General features: G+C 37.4%; 1 protein-coding gene across 2 annotated transcripts in view; it reads right to left on the reverse strand.

Annotated features, from left to right (window-relative positions):
* The window catches only part of CRHR2 (corticotropin releasing hormone receptor 2), a 94152-nt gene that overhangs the window by 21866 nt on the left and 51412 nt on the right, over positions 1–20874 (reverse strand). For both annotated transcript variants that reach the window (XM_026051925.1, XM_026051926.1), the window contains 3 exons: positions 16483–16636; positions 14052–14112; positions 7614–7686 (listed from right to left, as the gene is read on the reverse strand). In XM_026051925.1, the coding sequence (XP_025907710.1) occupies positions 7614–7686; positions 14052–14112; positions 16483–16636 (288 nt within the window). The remainder of the gene's footprint in view (positions 1–7613; positions 7687–14051; positions 14113–16482; positions 16637–20874) is intronic.

Below are 20874 nucleotides of genomic sequence, written 5' to 3' on the forward strand. Positions count from 1 at the left end.
AGAGTTGAAAGACATTTAGAAAATATGCAGAAGAAATTACATCAGCAATGAAGTTGTTTTGAAAGAACTAGGGGGTGCTTTTCAGAGAAAGTAAAACCAAAATACATACCCATGTATATATAAAGGCAATGCATGTATATATAGAATTGAAATGAACAAAATTCTTTTATAAGAATGGTCAAAAGAAAGGAACTATAGAAATAAAAAAATAAAGGATGGCAAAAAATGTGAGTAGAGCGATACAGTCAAGCATTGGGAAATCAAATATCAAAATAATATGCACTACAAATATTATTTGACTGAAAAGCCAGGAAAGGAATCCACAATTATTGTTTAAATTACATAATAAGCATGTATTTCTTGCTCACAATATATCAAAAAAAAATAGAGAAATGTGTGTAACAATAATGGTGTAAATACAGTTATGTTCTTTAGAAGTGAAAGCACCTTTGTGGTATTACAGCAATCACATGAAAGCATCAAGGAGCACATTACAAGAAAATTTTTGCTGAATGAACAAGTTACTATCCAGCATGAGTTTACCATATCACCTGAGACATAATAAATGTCTATGAATGTGCTTTTAGCCCACACGAAATGCTACAGTAAAGTAGCTTATTCCACAAGAATTAATATTCATGATTTTGGAAGACCACTTATAACCTCAAACTGGGAAACATTTGGCCAGGGAGTATATTGCATCATCCGGTTAGATGATGGCCAAGAGGCCTTTTTGATAGGAAATTTTACTTAATAACTCTTGTGTGTTGATTGAGCTTTGTCTTCTGCTTTATAACCAGAGACTCTTTACGCTAGCAAGAGAGTAGCTAGCATAAAGTTGTGGGAAGTGGACGTCTGCATCATAACTCCAAGCATTTATCATTGATCTTTTTGAACGGTCAGAGTATTATGGTCAAATTCCTACACTGAATACGTCTTCATTCAGCCATTGCAATCACCTATTCATTTTTAAATTTGCACCCAATTTCAGAGATGTCTCATTAATATCTAGTGAAAAATGAAAGCATCTGTTTTCCCATTTTTATATAATAAATCCACAGTATTTTTCAATTTCACCTCAGCAGATTCCACAGAGGAAATTCTCCTTATTTTGCTCTCTGACTTGTAGCTTTATTTACTGCTATATGTTTTCCTGGTCTGGCATTCTAGTTTCGTGGTACTTGGCAATACTAGCTGAACCATAATTATAAACACTGGGCTGACTGCAGTCTCTCTTAAATGGTCCTAAAACATTACAAGATGAATCTAGATTACCTGGATGCTTTTCCAATAGCACCGACATTTTAAAGATCTTAAGGTCAAAAAGATAATTACACTGATAAACAAGGAGACAGAACTAGAAGAACTGATAATTCCTACAGTTTTTATAAACAGTTATATTAAAACATCATTTTGTACAAAAGCGATATACTCTCTCAAATAAGTGGCAACTATTCCTTTACTTGTATTGGAAGCTGGTTGCTGAAACTTACTTGTCTGAATGTTAGAAATCTTGTTATTTGTGGTTTAAATATATTAATGATCCTTATGATAATTTTTTTGTCAATAATCTTTTTAAGCTTAAGTAACTTTTCTCCCTTCTGTGACATATTTACAATGACTAGTATTAACTTTCCACAGTCTTGATTTAGGAAAGCAAATATGGATATTTGCTGCAACTTTCTCCATGACATCGTCTTACAGGACATCAAGAAGTGATTGCTCTATCAGGTCACATGAATTAGAACTTAGTTGGACACTGCAAAGGTATTTGTATGAATAAGACATAAAAAGGAACAGCTGACATGGCTAATGTAAAGTCCCCTGAAAGAGTCACTAAGTGAGGGAAAAAGGAGATTCATCCCGCTCAGATTTCCTAAAGGAGATGTTTCCGAGATGTTTCTCCAAAAACTCCTAGAAAAATTAAGCTGTTACACACTGGAAGAAAGGATGTCACATGTAAAAGTATTAGAAAAAAAGGGTAGGAATGTATAGTTTTCTCTGTGGTGAGAGGCTAGTTACACGCAGGAGCAGTAGGTGGACAGCTAAGCTACTCAGGATAACAAAAAAAAAAGCTGATTGCAAAGAACTGTGAGAGATTTACAGTATTACGTGAGAAAGCAATAAAAAGGCGCATGAATTTGCATTATATAAAAGTAATGCAATGGGCAAGTAAAACAACTTTAGCTATAGATGCAAAGCTCTGAACTCTTGTGTATTTTCATGTAAAAAAAAAGACATTGGAATTATAAGAGCTAGCTCACTGAAAATTTAATCTCAGTTTCCACTTTTCCCACAGAAAAGGAAGTAAAAAATGTTTGGAATTACTGGGAAAGAAAGAGATAAGAAAAAAGAGAACATAATGCTGCTTAAAAATCCATTCCTGTGGTCACATCATGAATAGCATGGGAAGCTCTGGTCTTGCCACCTCAAAAATGTTATAGCAGAATTACAACGCCAAAGAGTGGTGTGACTATCAGCTATGGGATGGCTTCCACACAAGGAATGCTTAAATGAATTCTTAAGCACAGAAAAAAAGAAGATGAAGGCAGATGATGATAGTGGGCCATATAATGGGGCATAAAACGGGGAAGGTCAATAGGGGGTCAATAGCGGCTGTTTTGTCATAATATTTTCTAACATAAGAAGTTGAGGGAAACAACTAACAATAACAGCTGCTAGCTAAACATAAAAAAAAGTTTTCTTTTCTCTTGAAGTTGAACTGTGCACTTCATTTTGAGAAAATACCATCAATATTACAAGTTCACTGGGATTCAAAACACAATTCAAACAAATTCACTGGAAAGAATCAGCAAAATTCAAATATCAGCATGCATAAGGACACCTCTGAAGCTTAAGTCTCTTTGCTCCAATTAACTATTGCGGGGGTGACAGAGCCCTGGAGCAGGTTGCCCAGAGAGGTTGTGGAGTCTCCTTCTCTGGAGATCTTCCAAACCCACCTGGATGCCGCCCTGTGCCCCGTGCTCTGGGTGTCCCTGCTGGAGCAGGGGATTGGACTAGATGATCTGTAGAGGTCCCTTCCAACCTCAACCATTCTGTGATTCTATGACTTTGAGATTATTCTAGGGCTGTATTATCACCCTCTTGCTCCCTTTTAATTTCCTTTCCTACACACTTGTTATTACCCACTCTTGAAGAGAGATACTGGACGAAATGAACTTCTAGTCTGAGGTACTGTGGCCATTTTTATGTTAGCCAGAGTGCCTTTTGGAAAGAAATTCATTTCAGTGTAAAGCTACTACAGACACACAACAAGTCATTGCTATGGATTAGCCCATCCCAAAGACCACTTCAGTATAAATGCCAGTTCTTTCCTGGGCAAAATTCCCCATTACTATAAGCATGAGCCCATCTTCTCAAGGACACTTAACTCTTCCACAGCACTTGTCATTCAGGGATCTAAAAGCAGTTTATAAATGAGAAGAAGTACCAATATGTTTGTTTTACAACTGGGGAAACTGAGATCTGGAGTAGCAATAGAAGTTGCTCAAAGGCAAATAACTGATGAAGGCAGGGACAGAAGCAAAATCCAGGTCATCCTTTCAGCTCATTTACTGGCTCATTTTTAGCTTATAAAGCAGCAGTTAGTTGTTTTCAGTGAATTATTTCAAAGAGTACTCAAAAAACAAAGGTTAGAAAACTGTTAAATTCTCAAGAACAGGGAAAAAAATCTATTGAAATTGAATATAAAGTTTGAACAGACTAAACATTCAAGTTAATGGGATACCCAAGATTTGCCTGCTTGAGAAATTGAAATGTTAATACAATCTTAGCTCTGAGAATATTGCAGTGCAGTTCATTTTGAGAGGTCACTTCGCAACACTGAAAACCAGCTCAATTAGCTGCCACCACTGCTTCTTTTCTGAGAGTCTTTCTCTGATCTTGCTGTATTTTCATGGTTCACCAGTTCTTTGACAGGGACTGTATTTAAAATTGCATGTGGGAAATGTATTTTTCATAATAAATTCATGCTGAAATTCAGTTTGGCGGCATGCGCTTCCAGCCCTTTTCCCTTTAGGGGCAAAACACTTACCTTCAGGCAAGGATATAACATTAAAACCTGGCTATACCATTCTGAGGAAAGAAACTAGAATCAAAAATCCACTCATTCCAACAGAAAATGCATATGAGAGTGAATTTTCCAGTGCTTTTAGGAACTCAATTTCAAAGCATCCAATGCACCATATTATGCAAATTACCTGGCGTATGTTCAAACAAAAATCCTTTCAGGAATGAAATAATCAAAAAAAGGATGATTAACTACATTTTCTCCCTCATATTTTTCTCAATAAAAATATAGATCTGTTGCACAAGGTACAGTTTGAGCATTTGTACCTAGAGCTTCTTTTGTCTCTGAAACTGATACAAAAAAACTTCAAAAACTTATGTCATATTTCCTTATTTTTAGCCTAAATCAAGATTCTGGTTTCTTCTACATACAAATAGGAAAGCAATCAAATGTGTGCACTGATTGTTCAAAATTCTCAAACCCTGAGAATTATCTGACAATAATATAATTTAAGGATGAACTTAAGGACTGCAAAACTTGAGGATTAAAAGGGCCCAATTCTTGGCTAATCTGTGTTTTGCCAGTGTGGACCAGAATTCCTGCCTGACCTGTTTCTTTGTATTAAGCCATTTCATACTGTAGCATTTCAAAGAATACAGTGAAGGAAATGAGAAATTGAGAGCATTGGAAGTAATTTTTGTCAGGCTAAATGATCCTGTCTTTCCAAGAGACTCAGGCTCTGTAGAAGAAGGTTTTAGACTGCTGTAGCTGAAAATAAGAACAGTTTAATCATATTGCCACTAGCCTCTACATTGATGGCTTCTGAATATCCAGTCATTGCTTAAGAAGTTACTACAACTCACCTGAGCTGTTCATTGGGCACTTGACTCTTAACTAACCAAAAATGTACAGTTCTCTGAATTATCCAAGACCACTTTCTCTGGAACTCAAACCAATTTTAACTGCCCCATATTGAGTGTTCACATGTGGACAGGCATGGATTTTAATGGAATCATGGCAGCTTTTAGCCTGAGGTTATTGGATCATATGCCTAAGCCTTCTTTAGGAAATAATATTAAGTTCTTTTAGCACCGTTCATGCCTGTTTATCTTCCCAGTAGTACACTGGGATGGTTCCCTTTGGTGAGCTTCTGTTTACCAATCATTTTACATTCTCATTGAATTCAAATCCAACTTATTAATCATGACTGGAAGAGATCACAAAATTATATTATGTTTGAAATCTTTGCATCTTCTATTTCTGGTGGCTGTTGTTTACTGGAGGGAATAAAAAAATGGATTTAGCCCTTTGTGTCCCTATTGAGGTTAAGGCAGAAGCATCCTGACATACTGGGGGGAGATCTTCTCTGTGTTGCCCTGGGTACATGGCAGATGGCAAACTTCAATTTTGACATCCTTGAAAGAATCAGTAACTATAACAATAATAAGTGATGCTTGAGTCATTATATATGATTTCATTTGACTTGCATAAGGATTATAAAATGATTTTGTCTAGTTCCTTTAGCACACAGTAGAATCATGTATTTTTAATTATAAACACAAGACAATTAGCAGCAAAAAATTCATTTTTCAAAATTTCATTTTGGTAATCAGAGGAATATTGTAACATCAGATTTCTGATTTGCATTTTAGACTAAATTTTCAGAGAACTCTTTTCCTCACTCAGTGATGCTTTCTGTTGGGAACAACCATAAGGATAGTGAAAAGGGACTTGCCCTTGTGATTTCCTTAAATTGTATCAGTTGCTCCCCACTCCACAGTGCAATTACTGTTGTTATCTCATTAGCAGTTTAATTAGAGCTTAAGTGCAAGTTGATGTAGAAAAGTCCAATTCACAATGTTGATTCAGGGTAGTACATGTAGGGCATCATAAGGGGAGTGTTTAATTATTGACTCACTCTAGAGCTGTCTTAGATCTGTTCTAAATTAGAGACAGATATATTTGTCTGTATTAGAAAGATGAAGTCTTTGTATGTTTATTTTTGTTGTATCTTTATTTTGTATGTACCTTTATTTTTTGCGCTCTTTTTATTTTTTATTTATTTTTTATTTATTTTTTATTTATTTTTTATTTATTTTTTATTTATTTTTTATTTTGTATGTACTTTTTTTGTGCTTGTTTGTGGTCTTTACATCACAAGGGCTTTCTGAGGAAGAAGATTACTCTCATGACTGTGAACTACATATTGTGTTTTCTAGTAATCTCATCCAAGAAATTTACAGACTTTTGATCACTAGGGGAAGGTGAAGGGATTATGGTTCACAGTTCAGCTTCTAGGAAATTCTATATAAACTAAACCATGCTGACTACTGTAAGCTTATTAATTTGTGATATCTAAACAGGAATTGCTTGTAGGAAAATCTCTGTATCTTTGAGGCAATTTACTGTGAAGCCACTTGTACTTTTGGGATAACTCCCCTGGTGACATGCATACCAGCATGCTTCTCTCCTTAGCATGCAAAGAAAAGAATTTTTAAGTGAAAAGGACTTTCATTGCCTTTTTATCTTCCCTTCACTTGCACACAATAAGATGTTTGCTGCATCTTAACAACTAGGACTAAAAATAACCCTCCTGCTTTCAGTTCAGGAATTGTTCCACTGAGTAGCTGAATTTCTAGGCAATGAGAAGCTGTTTTCATACTGAATCACATGAAAAGTATAGCACTGACTAGGTGATAACTCAAGGCTTCTAATCCTTGGAAAAAGATGAAAGTGGCTGTGTATTCTGGAGTCTTTGTGCTTTCTCCATAAGGGTTGAGGTGGCATGAGGGACAACTCTACCCATTCTAGGTTCTCTGCTGGGGGAGACTCCACTGAAACCTGGGAATTTTTTGTAAGGACAACCTCCTTGCAGAAAAGGATGGAAAAGTAGAATTATCTCTTTCATCATCATCATTTCTAATTGCATTAGTCTTTCCCATTCACGCACATTTTTAACGGGCCATATGCCCACATATAATATACACCATGTATTTTAGTTGAGGGTTCAACATGGTTTATGAATGAGCTTCCACTCTTTGCCCACTGTTGGTTGGTACTGGGGACAGAATACTGGAGAGAGAAACAGCTCGTTAACTGTAGGCTGCGCAGAAAAGAAATTAAATAAAAAGGAAAGCTAATGAACACACTCTAATAATGGGGATGAAGAAATACAGTTGACTATACAAGAAGAGGCATTTTTTACTGCAGTTACCACATTGTTCTAATAATGCGTCTGGCGGAAGTGCCCTAGTTCTCAAGAGGATGAACAGATATTGTACCAAACCTACTGTTTTTTGAACATTTTTCCTTTTTAGGTCTCAATACACTCTACAAAGGAAGGAAAATAGAATAAAGGATAGAACTGAAATGAATGACCTAATGTCAAGGAAACAACCAAAAACAGATCGCAGCAATTATGACTTTAAGTGTTAGCTACTGTGTCACCTTGAGAGAATAGCTGAGGACATTTGACATTATTTGTCTTATTTTATATAAAAGTAGATATGAAACATCATAGGTGCCTATCAAATCATCCCTCTTTAGAAGACGGTAGTGTCCTTCCACCCACACACATCCTTACCAGAAGAACAAGAATCACTGGCCCTTGATATATGTAGTCGATATACTTTCCTGGTTCTTTTCCAAACCAGCATCTGTAAGAAACAAAACAAATAATAAAATCATTTATTCAGACTGTTCTTCTGGGTGGACTATAATGTCAAGGACACCACAGAGTTGTGCCCTTATGCCTCTGAGTTGTCTAATTACGTACACAACAGGCAACTAATTACATTTAATGCTACAATGTCTTCTATGTGGACAAGATATGAGCCCCGTTTTCCCCTTTCTTTATGTTCCCACTATCTTTCTGGCTATTACCTATGTAAGCATTTGCAAGAAAGGTGACAACCCACTATAAGAAAGTGTAGAAAATGTATCCTGTTGCATAAGAAAGAAAGAAAGAAAGAAAGAAAGAAAGAAAGAAAGAAAGAAAGAAAGAAAGAAAGAAAGAAAGAGAGAAAGAAAGAAAAAAAGAAAGAAAGAAAGAAAAGAAAGAATAAAAAAATGAAATAAACATTATTTGCAAGGAAAAAAAACTGTCAAGGTATAGTAGTGCTCACAGACACTTCAATTCCAGAAAGTAAGGAATAGCAAATATTTCTCAAGTTCTGTTTAAATAATGTAGTAGAGGAATAAGCAGTTCATCCAACTGGCTTTGAATTGCTCCAGAGACCACAAAATCCAGCAGGCAGGGGACTTTTGCAAAGCTAGGAATAACCTGATCCAGCACTTCCAGAAGGAAATTAACCTAACTTGGGTAAATAAAGCCATAGGTAAAATGCTGGGCCTCATACTAGCAGAAAGCCTGGATGTGTCATGTGTGATTGAGCCCTAGCTTGACTTCCGCTAATGACAAATGTTTTTCTCCCTGCTGTGTTTTACAACAGACTCTGTCTGTGCTTTTACAATGACCCATAATGATATTCATTCCATTCCTCTAACTGAAAGAAATAAATTGGTTATATTTATGCTAGTAAATTAACCAGAAACAGGGCTTAGGCCCAGGTTCAGTCATTTATTGGATAACTGTTGCAGTGTCATTGGTTCAGTTTTGGCCCCAGTCAAACAACGGCCAACTCTCAAGCATTTCCTAGGGAAGAAATCTGGAGCTAGCATGAGCCAGGAACCTTTCCCAACAGTTTACAAACTGCACAGACTGTGATTTGGAAGCCAAAACAGTTTAATAAAATGGATGTGAGCCTCTATATGCCATTTGGTCTCCAGCCTCAGGAATGATCCAGCTGATTTACTTGTACAGATATAGCCAAAAAGTCTAGATTTTCCTCCTATCAAAGACAGATAATTTTGTTGTCATAAACTTATATTCTCTCAGTTATTGGAGCTCCAGATCTTGATGCTTAAAAAGGTACATTTTGGAGTTCAAGGGGCTGAGGTTTTTCCTCTCTTTGTGGATGATACAGAGTGAGTTCATATAGGCAAAAATGATGGCTTCCCCGTGTTTGCCTCGTCACTAAAGATAAGCTTAATATTGCTGGAAAAGTAGAACCAAGAATTATTCCTGAGCTAAGGATACCACGGATTTGCCCATTGGAAATGGGCAATTTTATTGACATGCAAGAAATAATATTTTTTTTCCTCAAAGAGGTTATAATCCATAAGACAGGACATTGGGAGTACGACAAGCAAACAGATATAAGGAAAGTAATGACTCAAATGAAGTTATTTTTAAATAATATATTAGCCAAAAAGTCTATCTTTCTCTGGACTGGTTTACTTCCGAAGACAGAAAAACAGAAGGGGCTACTTGCCCATTTTTCAATGGCAATTGAACTGAATGTACAGAAATACTGAGAAATGCAGCTTATCTCTAGGTCAAGAATTCACTATCACAAAATTGTTTTTCATTTCCTGATTCAATGTCTACATCTTTCAAGTTGCAAAAGAATGAGAGAGCTTTGAATATTTTATACATATACAACATGACTGTTATTCCCTGTTGCACTGACTACAAATTAGTGTAAACTGATAATTTTGCAACTAATCTTCCAAAATCTGGCATGGAGAACAGTATTTGGAATAAAATACTTCCTGCAGCCCACGTCATTATCCAAGAAGAATCCCCAGAACAGTCTTAAATGAATGAAACTGATTTTTTTGATTAGAGAGAGGAAAGATGTGAAAAAAAAAGGAATTGCAAGATATGCCAAGGAAGGAAATAAAACTCCCAAACTTGTAAGGCCTAGATTTGAGGTTGTTGAAGGGCACTGGGAGAATTATTAAAGATTATCTGAAATTTAGAGAACCAAGGGTCATTAGCAAAGAAATTTCTGGGAATCTGGCTGTTCTAGCACAAGAATCCAAATGGGGCTAATAAGGAAATAGACTGAGGCATGTGGCAGAACTCAGTAGGCTAACAAAAGTCAGTGGAGAATTTTCAGTGGACCTAGTAGATCAGAAAGGAGATTAAGGGCTATAAGCTACTCATTACGCTTTGAAATTTAAATGCTACTTAAGTATAAAACCATATTTAGAAGCATAATATTAACAAACCTGGTATAAGAAAAAGATTCCACTGAGTGAACCACACATATACAAACACATTTTAACACAATTTGAGCAGGCAAAGATGTGGCCAAGGGTGGACTTCTACAACAGAGGCATCTCCATGTGAACTAGATGCTCAAATCTCTGTTTGGAGTGAGTCGAGGAAAACAAAGGCAAAGGTGGGTGATTATCTCCTTAGGAAATAAGTAAAACTGGTCCATTAAATTGCAATCTAAATATTTCTGCCAATTAACTCTCAAGAGGGGTCAAATATATGCCAACACCACATACGTCTGTGTGTGATTAGCTATGTCTCAGATTTACAGATTAATTTCAGATTGGGACTTTAGTTGGAGTATTGCAAAATGGACACAGTGCAACTCTGCCTTTTCTGCCTGTCATCCTAACTCTTATCCAGTATTCCTGAAATGAAATCTGCACCAAACACTTCCTTAAAAGTAAGCATACATAAACTTAATCTCTCACATTGCTTGTTATAATTTCAGCTCTGTGAAAATACATATAGAAGCTTTTTTTTTTTTTTTTTCTTTTTTTTTAGCTCTGGACGACTAAACAAACATTCCCTATATATTGAAGAGAACTATTTAAAAAGACAGCTCTAATTAAACTCAAGAGACATACAAACACATTTCTATTGAAGAACACTAATTAATATTCTTAATGGTTCTCTGATAGTTCTTTACATAACAACAAAAAAATACTGCTTTTACCATTATTGTTATTGAGGTTTTACTAATGTTCTTCTTATCATCTGTACATCAGTAAAATTGCAACATTATTATCCTTCAAATAGGACGGTATTTTTTACTGAGATTTAATAGTACATTTTTTCAGAGAATTGTCAGATTCTGCTAAAGAACTGCAAAACCCCAGACAAGATATTTGTCACAAAACCAATTATATTTACTTCACTACACACAAAAAAAAAATGCAAAAAGAACCCAAAAAACTAACCAGTCAGCTGAAGCAGTTTTAAAATGTTCTTCTTGTACACTACTTTTGAGATTTTAAGCTATTCTAAGCTTCAAAACTTGAACTCTAGCACAACCTCCAACTTCGGTTACAGTTCAAATGCATTCTCAGCTAAATAATAGAAAGCTCCCATTTTGTCTGGATTATAGGCTATCCATTGGGATATCCAAACAGACTGGGAAGTTGCAGAAATGTATGTTTTTTATGTTTGTCTCCAATTTGCTAGTTCTAGCCACATGCAGGACTGACAAGTGATTTTCCCAGTAGTCAGCATGAACTGAGTCAGGACAACTGGAGAATTAGTCTATCTTGTCTAATAATGGTTTATCCAAGCTAGAAATCAATTTTTATTCTTTGATCTATATTTGTACATACTAACGGAATACAGATTAAAGAAACAATATCAGCATTATTCCCATTCCAGGAGGGGATGGATTCTGTTAAGTGTCACTAAGTTTAGTCCAAATTGTCCAGGTGGCAACAAAGAATGGAGTGGAGAGAAAAACAATTAGTTAAATATCCGCACACTAGCACCAGAGGCAGATGTTCCAGAGGTGCATTCCAGTATGTCCTTTCATATGACTGTTTAGGAGAATCTGCCACTTTCTCCAGATCAAGAGGCTCCGAGTAGGAGCTATTTGGAATATCATGCGACTGAACACATTTAATTCTTGAGAAAATGCCAGAATATTCATGAAAATTAACAAATCCTCAGCAAACATTTCATTTCATGCTATACTTCATTTCATTTACTTCAGTGAGTCTCCCATGCATATGACATTACTATACATATGAAAAGCAGCTTTCATTTAATAGTCTTTTATTTACAGGCTAATGCTTTTATCAGCTTTCATTTACAAAAGCTCTGGCCTGTCTCTCTGTGTGCCTTTGTTAGATCAAGAGAACAACAATATTGAAGGACGCTGTTTTGGTTTTTCAAGCAGATTGACAAAATATATAATTCCTGGCCCCATAGCTGACACTCAGCAGTACAGTGCTGAAGCTCCAGTCTGCCACAACTCATACTATGGTAGATACACGCCAAAATAATTCTCAATGCACAATATTTGCAGGAATTGTGATATGCAGTGAGGATGTATATGAATGTTTCACTCCAAGGTAAACATCAGTTTAAATATAGAAAGGTGTTAACATACCAAAGCACTAGGTTTAGTTGGCCAGATTGAAAAAGAGTTAACTCACCAACTCTCCTCACAGAATCACAAAATGTTTAAGGTTGGAAGGAATCTCTGGAGATCATTTAGTCCAAGCCTCCCTGCACAAGCAGAGTCACCTAGAGCACATAGCTCAGGATTGCACTCAGGTGGAATTTGAATATCTCCAGAGAAGGAGACTACACAACCTCCTGGGCAGCCTGTTCCATTTATATGTCACTTTCACAGTCAAGAAGCTTCTTCTCAAATTCAGGCAGCAACTCCTATGCTTCAGTTTGTGGCTGTTGCCTCTTATCATATCACTCATGACCGCTGAAAAGAGTCTAGACCACCACTGAAAAGAGCCTGGACTCATCCTCTTGACATCCTCCCTTAAGATATTTATATACATTAATAAGATCATCTTTCCACCTTTTCTTCTTTAGGTCCAGATCTTGCAGCCTTTCCTCACAGGACAGATATTCTTGTCCCCTGATCATCTTTGTAGTCCTATGGTGAAGTCTCTTCAGTGCCTCTATGTCTCTGCTGTACTGGGCAGCTCGGAACTGGACACAGTACTCCACATGAGGCCTTACCAGGGCTGAGTAATGAATCACCTCCCTCGACCTGCTGGCAACACTCTTCTTAAGGCACCCTACACTACTACTGGCCACATTAATTGTACAAGGTAAAAACTGTGAAGAACCTGGCCATGAAGTAGACCCAGAATGCTGCAATCTCTTCCGCACAAAGGAAGGAGCAGTTCTGTGAGCACAGCAATCAAGGAAATCTGGTGACCTAGCGTTATCTCCCAGGATTACTTGATATGAATTCCTGAGGAGCAGGTTCTGAATTTTTTACAGTACAGTATAGAAGATAGATTGAATAGGACAGAGAAGAATTCTTCTCTCCTTAATGTAGATGCTTACCGTGTAGATGCCTATAGCTGAGCTAGGCATCCTATTCATCACTCTTGTAGGAGAGAGGAATAGTGCTTGGAAATCTACCTCATCTAACCTCCTTGCTACGTCTCCTTCAGCATGAGATGAAATGCAGTTGTTTTGACTGATCATAAAAGAGACCACTGGTTAGTACAGATGGTGATACCTACAGATGGTGACACTAAAGTTTAATCAGACTGGATCCAGACAGAAAGACAGTGTAGTCACATGATGAGGACTTGTAGAGAAAAGGTTTTTTAAAGTTAGAGAAGGAAGCTGTATGGCATCAGATAACAGACATCGACTCAGAAACTAGCAAAAAGCACAGTGTGAGCCAAATCTGACCAGTATTGATGTTTGGGAGGAAAAAAAGAGAGAGAGAGAAAAAAAAAAAAGTACAGATGTTTCCCTGTCTACTGTGCTATTCAATTTTGTGAGCTTTTTTCTTCCATCTGGAAAAGCCAGAAGCAGAAATGAAACAAATTCCAGGCATAAAACTGTTCTTGGCAGATTGAAAACTGAATCCTGCACATCCAGGAGGATAAATCCTTTAAACATAATGGCAATTTTTACCAACGCAGTACCCATGTGAAACTCCCAAAGAAGGAGACTACCCTGAGTGTAAATCATGTATAAATCTATGAAATTCGAACATCAGGGTTTGGACGAGGAGATCTGGGAGAGGCTTTATATTTCCAAGAATTTATTCAATCAGGGCTCTGAACTTTGGATGGTCTCAGTTTGGATGGAAAGATTTGACCTCTCTTCTATCATCAACTTCATTTCTGAATCATCTGTTCAATCTGGATGCAATTGTTAATTTGTTTGGAGAGCTATATAAACACAAATATTAATATCACTTACTGTTCATTTTCATAATATAGTTTTCCAATGGCCCAGGCAATGATGATTGGGCAAGGAATACCTGCAACAACAGCAAAACATTAGGTGTTAATCACAGCTGAGCTATATATAGAAGAAACAGATGTAGAAAAAGATTTATATAAAGATAGGAGAGTCTTGGTTAGTGGACTGAAAGATTTTAAATACAGCTGGTCATATTTTAGCTGATATATCTGAGATGTTGCAATTACTAAAATCTATGTATAAAAAAATCACCCCAACAAGAAGAAAACCTTTAGTACCAGTAAGAAAAGTGAATACATTTCTTAGCAAACACACACATATGTGCATCTATTTCCATATAAGAAATTAGAACTATTTTGATGACTTACAGCAAATTTCCATTCCATCTCATTTTCCTGTAGTTATTATAGCAAAATCTTAAAGACTGTGTTTGTAGATGTTTTTATTTCCTAGTCTGTAAGAAGCTTGTAAATGTTTTAGGCTCTTTGGATGGAACTCATTTTCAACATTTTATTGGCAACTTCTGTACTTGAATATTCCCTGTGAAACAGGGTGATGGGAAAGAATCTCTTTATCTGTTGCTATATCTGCATTCCTTTCTCCTATGCCATCTCTACACCATATAGCTTCCTATCTTTTTTTTTCTTTTATATGTTATTCTGCTTACTAAGATATGCAGTATCACTGCAGTAGATGAGGTGTATATGTACACTTAATGAGACTGAACTGACACCTCCTCTGCTTTTCATTTCTATTATTATATCAATCTAAATTGTTATTTCAATCTCATGTCCAGAGCCTTGACCTTGCTCTGCTAGGCCTTCAGAGTCCATCTGGTTTCCAGGGGAAGAGCTTCTTGCTGGAGCAGGAAATCAGAGGTGAGCAAAAGTCAAGAAAGCTGATCTTCCAACACAAATCTGTTGCAGGAAACAACAACTTTTTTCACGCATACATCCCCAGGTGAAGTCTGGATTTATGCCAGAGTTTGAAAAGGAGAGTTTCCTGATTGCATTTCCCCTTAATCTTTCAGGCAAAAAATAAACAGCAAAATAAGCATCTCCAGCTCCAACCCTCACTGCAGCTCCCAGATTCATGTACCTCTGAGATCATTACTACTCTAAGGCTAACCATATTCTGCATATAGAACTCCTGCATTTGTAAGCAGAGACCCAGAGGCCACTGAGTGAGAGAGAAATGTCAGGGCACCAGTTGAGTAAGGAATTTGAGAGAGCAATGTGAACAGTTAATTTTCGACTTTGGTGATGAAATTGAAAAATTTTGAAAATACATCTGCACACATAATACATTGCCCATATAAACATTTTTCTACTATAATAACTCCACTTTCCCCCTATTCCATATTGGATTGAATGACATACTCTGTTTTTAAAGCATTTTCTGCCTTTCAGAGTGAAATTCAATTGCTTCTGTTCAATACTGACATGAAGCAGTGTTTCTGAAAAAAATATCATTCTACCTTTAAAAAAGATTATTTTGTGATCTTTTTTCATCTTTCTTTTTTCAACAGAAAAAAAAAAAAAAAGAACTGACAAATTCACAAGTTCTGCTTGACCCCACATTTTCTATTCAAGAGAACAAGCTTTCTCCAGGGTGGCTGTTTTGCCAACCTGCTCATGGCTAAATTCAGATATTGGCAATGTTGTGAGAAAGGACCTTTCAGAGCATCAAGTCCAAACTTTTGCTCAAAGTAGGATTATCACAAAAAAAAAATACCAACTCAGATATGGCTTTGCTGTTCTGAATTTTGAAGATCTTCAAGGTTAGAGATTCTACCACTTCTCTAGAACATCTGTTCCAGTGTGTTTTCTGTCTTTGGGCAGACATAGGGATGTAACAAAGAGGATATGTGAGACTTGTTAATGGCTGTTTTCTAGGAACAAGCTCTTCAGTTCAGACTTATCACAGTTCAGACTATGATAAGCAGTGGTAAGACTGGACTGTCAGGCTCTCTTCTAGTCAGCTCATCACTTAGAAGCGTCTCATCTGTCTCTTGAGACTGAGTGGTTCATAGGGAATGTACAGTGTTTTTTTTTTCTGATTCATGTTGTGTTGGCAGCAGTGTCTAAGGGGCTGTGATCAGTATTTTGCCTATCAAAGTGAAAGGGACAGGGCAAGAACTGCAGAACTCCTCAAGTGCTAAGTCTGGGGATTATATTTTTCTTTCCTTAATACCAAGTAACCCAGGCTCTAAATGAAGAACATAAAACCAGAAATCACTTATTATTAATTTATGTCATCAACACAGTGAAGAACTGAATCTGACTTCATGTGCCTGTGACATGAAGTTGGATTTGAATATCAGATTTCATCACACTGCGATTTTTCAAGTTTATTTTTCCTGCTCTTGTTTTTATCACTTTAATGAAAGGCAACATGTAACACCAATTTGAATGTGCATGGAACTTACACCATCCTATGAAGAGAAAGACCCATTTCCGCAGCTTATCTGTGGAGTAAGTCATTACTATAGCAGTGTGCAAGTAGCAGCCTTCCACAAACATCCAGAAGAAATTGGTCACCACAAAATAATTGTAGACAGTGGTAATACAACGACACCAGGGCTAGAAAAATAAAAGAAAGAAATGTTTTAAAATCCTGGTGAGAACATTTCAAAAATTTCATTTCTAGGTTTTAAAAATAAATGGTAAGTTTTTCAAGGAATGCAGAATTATACCTGTGGTTTGGAATCAGAATATCTTAAGTGCTGTCTAGACATATGTAGCTATGTCTATGACTTTCTACTGAGGACTGACTTTGACCACCACATGCAGGATCACCTGTACCTGAACATGTCTGGAAAGTTAACATGCCATAAGGCATGTCCACACCAGCAGCAAATTGAAAAGCAGTGTGTGGAAAGAAGGCAAGAGGAAGGTCATATGATTTGAGATGATTTTTCAAAGTGTAGCCCCTAGTCTAGAAACAGATCCAAAGATGACATAAGAGTCTATGTCTTAGACAGTGTTACCCACCTGCTGAGCAACTGGAATAAAATACAAGAGAAGTTTACATTACAGGATGTCTCCTTTCCACTGAATGGAAGAAACATCACTGGTATTTTATATATATGCATATATATTATATATATGTATATATGTGTGTGTGTGTATATATATATATATATATAAAAACTTCAGAGCTCTTTTACCAACTGCTTTATCTCCTTTATTTCCACCATTGGTGCTTCAGTTTGTAAATTGCATCACTGTACCTCTTACCTATGATTTCTGTCATATTGTGAGCAGGATTTTTGGGGCAAGCTCAAAGCATCCTTAGGGCAGCTTTTCTAATAGCCATGCAATAACAACACAGATGTGGAACAGATGACTAACTGTAGAGAGGGAGATGATAATCACAGTAAATATTGATGGTAATCTCCACAATGCTTTATATAAAAGCCTTAAAAAAATCCTTTCTGATCAAGCAGATATTTAGTATATGCAGGCATTTGGCATACTGACTGAAGTGTGACACTATGTACCTATGTTAGCTGAAAACATTTTTGATCTTATCATTCACCATCATGTTAACTGGCATTACTAAATTGTTCAAACTGAAATCTTCAGTTTTTTTGTCTAGGACTCCAAATTCATGAGGTATTGATCATATCTAGGAAATGACCACAGTAGCAGGTAAACGATCAAACCCAACGTCTCATTTTGTGGACTAAGAATTTACTGGATGAAAAACACACTTGCAAATGATTGCCCATTGACAAGCTGTAATCATTTCTGTTTACTGACCAGTAATAAACAAAAAAACACTTTTGAATGTGTCAAGACTTTGCATCAAAATATTTCATTTCCACATTCTTTTATCAAGATTTGAAATTTTAATTCTATTCGATCTTTAAAATAGAATTCAAAACAAAACAAAACAACTCAAAATAAGATTAAACACTTCGTTTTGAAACAAAGCTTCCTTCAGTGTGAGTAAAATTGTCTTTGTTCCTCCTTCTGGCCTGATAAAGGAAAAAAAAATCAAACCCACCCTTTTTGATTAACACAAGATATTTTGGCTCCATTTCTGATTGGCCCCAAAGCGAGTAAAACCAGGTTTCCTAGGGAGCTGAGTCACGTACTTGATTTTGTTCTCTAAGAGAGTATGAGGGTTTTGCTGCAATTATACTACTTAGGAGGTATCAGTCTCATACACATTCGCTGATGTCTGGACTCATGCTCCACTCTTTCCCTCATGTGCATCACTTACATGTTTTTTCTCTGCTTCACAGATGCCTGTGTTCGTAAGCCTGAAAAAACTTTATCTGTGAGCCTTTTGCTGTGTTGTCAGACCATAGTAAAATTAGAGTAAAATTAAAGGTAATAGAACACATAGAGACAAATACACATAAAGGTGTTGAGATCTCCCTTTGCCCCATTTCCATAGGAAACAAGAAGAAAATTAATTTTTGAGCAACTCCACACAATTCCTTGTGGAATTATGAGTTTATTATTATTGAATAATAAACCAAATTAGCAGAACTCATTAATTTCTAACATTTAATTTATTTGACTAAGAATACCGGATCCCCACACATATCATTAGGCTCTAGCTATCTTCAGCAATTATCCCTTCTTGTTTTACTAACATAAGCACTATAACTTCATGTGAAATGTTGAGCCCTTAATGCTTTTGTATCTTCATTGTTTAATCTCCACTGATCAGCACAAAAGAGATCACATCATCAGCAAGCGTAGATGATGCTTCACTCATTGATTTCAGTGGTGTCATTTTCATTCTGATTTACTCCACAGTAAGACCACCAACAAACCATCAACATCTTCCCCAGAAGACTATGGGGAGCAGATAAATATAGGGAAAAGGAAGCATGAGAAGATCTGTCCTTATATTTGAATATTTATATTTTCCTTGGTGCTCTGTAGTCACATTTTAAAAGGCATTTGAGTTCCTGACTGCAGCTTATTTTGCTTAAATAAGTAAAAAATTCTATATCAAGATTTACAGTATTGCCATCATAGTAAAATCAACAGCATACAAATGTCAACAATAAAGCTCACATACCATCTTCTATGGCCTGAAAATGCCAAAAACACAGACCAGCAAGCAATGAATTAGCAAGAGTAATATCTCTTCTTTCTTAAATGATCACTTGCTTGAATAATAATACAGAATTATGCATAGGTGACCCAAAAACATGTCATTCAAAGATGTCATGCAGAAGACAGAGAGCTGTTTGCTCTCTTCAGTCCTCCGGTCTTTTGAACTGGTTCTAACTTAAACACCCCACTAGAAAACTGACTTGCCTCACTGTTCCATCTGAATGTTCTTCCTTGAATGCTTTTCTTGGCCTGAGTAGTTTTCCACCAGTTCAGCAAGTTCATTTTCCAAATGCTCAGTCCTCTCTGAGGTGTTAAGCAAAGGACCAGAGCTAGACTGAAGGAAGATGCAGGAGCCAGACTAAGGGGTTTAGGGCCCTAGTGGAACAAACCAGCCCTTTCCTGACAGGGAGCTGCTGATGGATATGACTCAACTCACTTCATCCTAAAGGCTAGCACTACAAGAAGTGATTAGCAGAAAAGTGGAATTAAAAAAAGATCAAGGAACAAAAAAATGGACTGAAATTATTTCAGCGGTGTTTCAGGGCTATATCTCATTTTCTTTAGAATTGCACTGATTCCAGAGGGCAAGATGCCTGCTGTCATTAGACAAAATAGCTGACTCAGAGCCGGGACAGCCAAATCAATTATTTTTATACTCCGTTCATGAAGGTGATAGCACCTCTGAACTGATTGCTTATCACACATGCATCACAGCAAGAAACCCTAATAAATACATTCAAGAATGACTCAGTTTAGTGTCTTGCACTGTCCTATGTCTCGTAGTATAAATTTGGAATGTATCTACAGTTACTGAAGACAGGAGAGAAGAATTATGATAGGAGTTGAGCAAGGCTTTTGACACCGTCCCTCACAGCATCCTCCTGGGCAAGCTCCGAAGGTGTGGGATATATGAGTGGACGGGGAGGTGGATTAGGAATTGGCTCAGTGGCAGGGTGCAGAGAGTGGTTGTCAATGGCGCAGAGTCCAGTTGGAGACCTGTAGTTAGCGGTGTCCCCCAGGGGTCGGTCCTTGGTCCGGTGCTGTTCAACTTATTCATTAACGACCTGGATGAAGGGATGGAGTGCTCCCTCAGCAAGTTTGCCGACGATACCAAACTGGGAGGAGTAGCTGATAGCCCTGAGGGCTGTGCTGCCATCCAGAGGGACCTGGACACACTGGAGGACTGGGCGGTGAGAAACCTCATGAAGTTCAACAAGGGCAAGTGCAAGGTCCTGCACTTGGGGAGGAATAACCTCGGATACCAGTACAGGCTGGGGACCTCGGTACCAGTACAGGAGGCCCAGCTCTCTCAGCCTTTCCTCATGGGGCAGATGTTCCAAGCCCCTGATCATCCTCGTAGCCCTGAGCTGGATCCCTCTCCAGTAGTTCAATGTCCCTCTTGTATTGGGGAGCCCAGAACTGGACACAATACCCCAGATGTGGCCTCACTAGGGCTGAGTAGAGGGGGACGGTCACCTCTCTCGACCTGATGGAGATACTCTTCTTAATCCCATTGGATCCCATTGGTCTTCTTGGTCAAGAGGGCACACTGCTGCCTCATGGTCAGCTTGTCATCCACCACGACGCCCAGGTCCCTCTCTGCAGGGCTGCTCTCCAGAAGGTCAGTCCCCAGCCTGTACTGGTGTCCGAGGTTATCCCTCCCCAAGTGCAGGACCTTGTACTTGCCCTTGTTGAACTTCATGAGGTTTCTCACCGCCCAGTTGTTCAGTCTGTCCAGG

This window comes from Nothoprocta perdicaria, unplaced genomic scaffold (genome assembly GCF_003342845.1).
Source record: "Nothoprocta perdicaria isolate Ctin4 unplaced genomic scaffold, notPer1 scaffold_80, whole genome shotgun sequence".
Classification (NCBI taxonomy): Eukaryota; Metazoa; Chordata; class Aves; order Tinamiformes; family Tinamidae; genus Nothoprocta; species Nothoprocta perdicaria.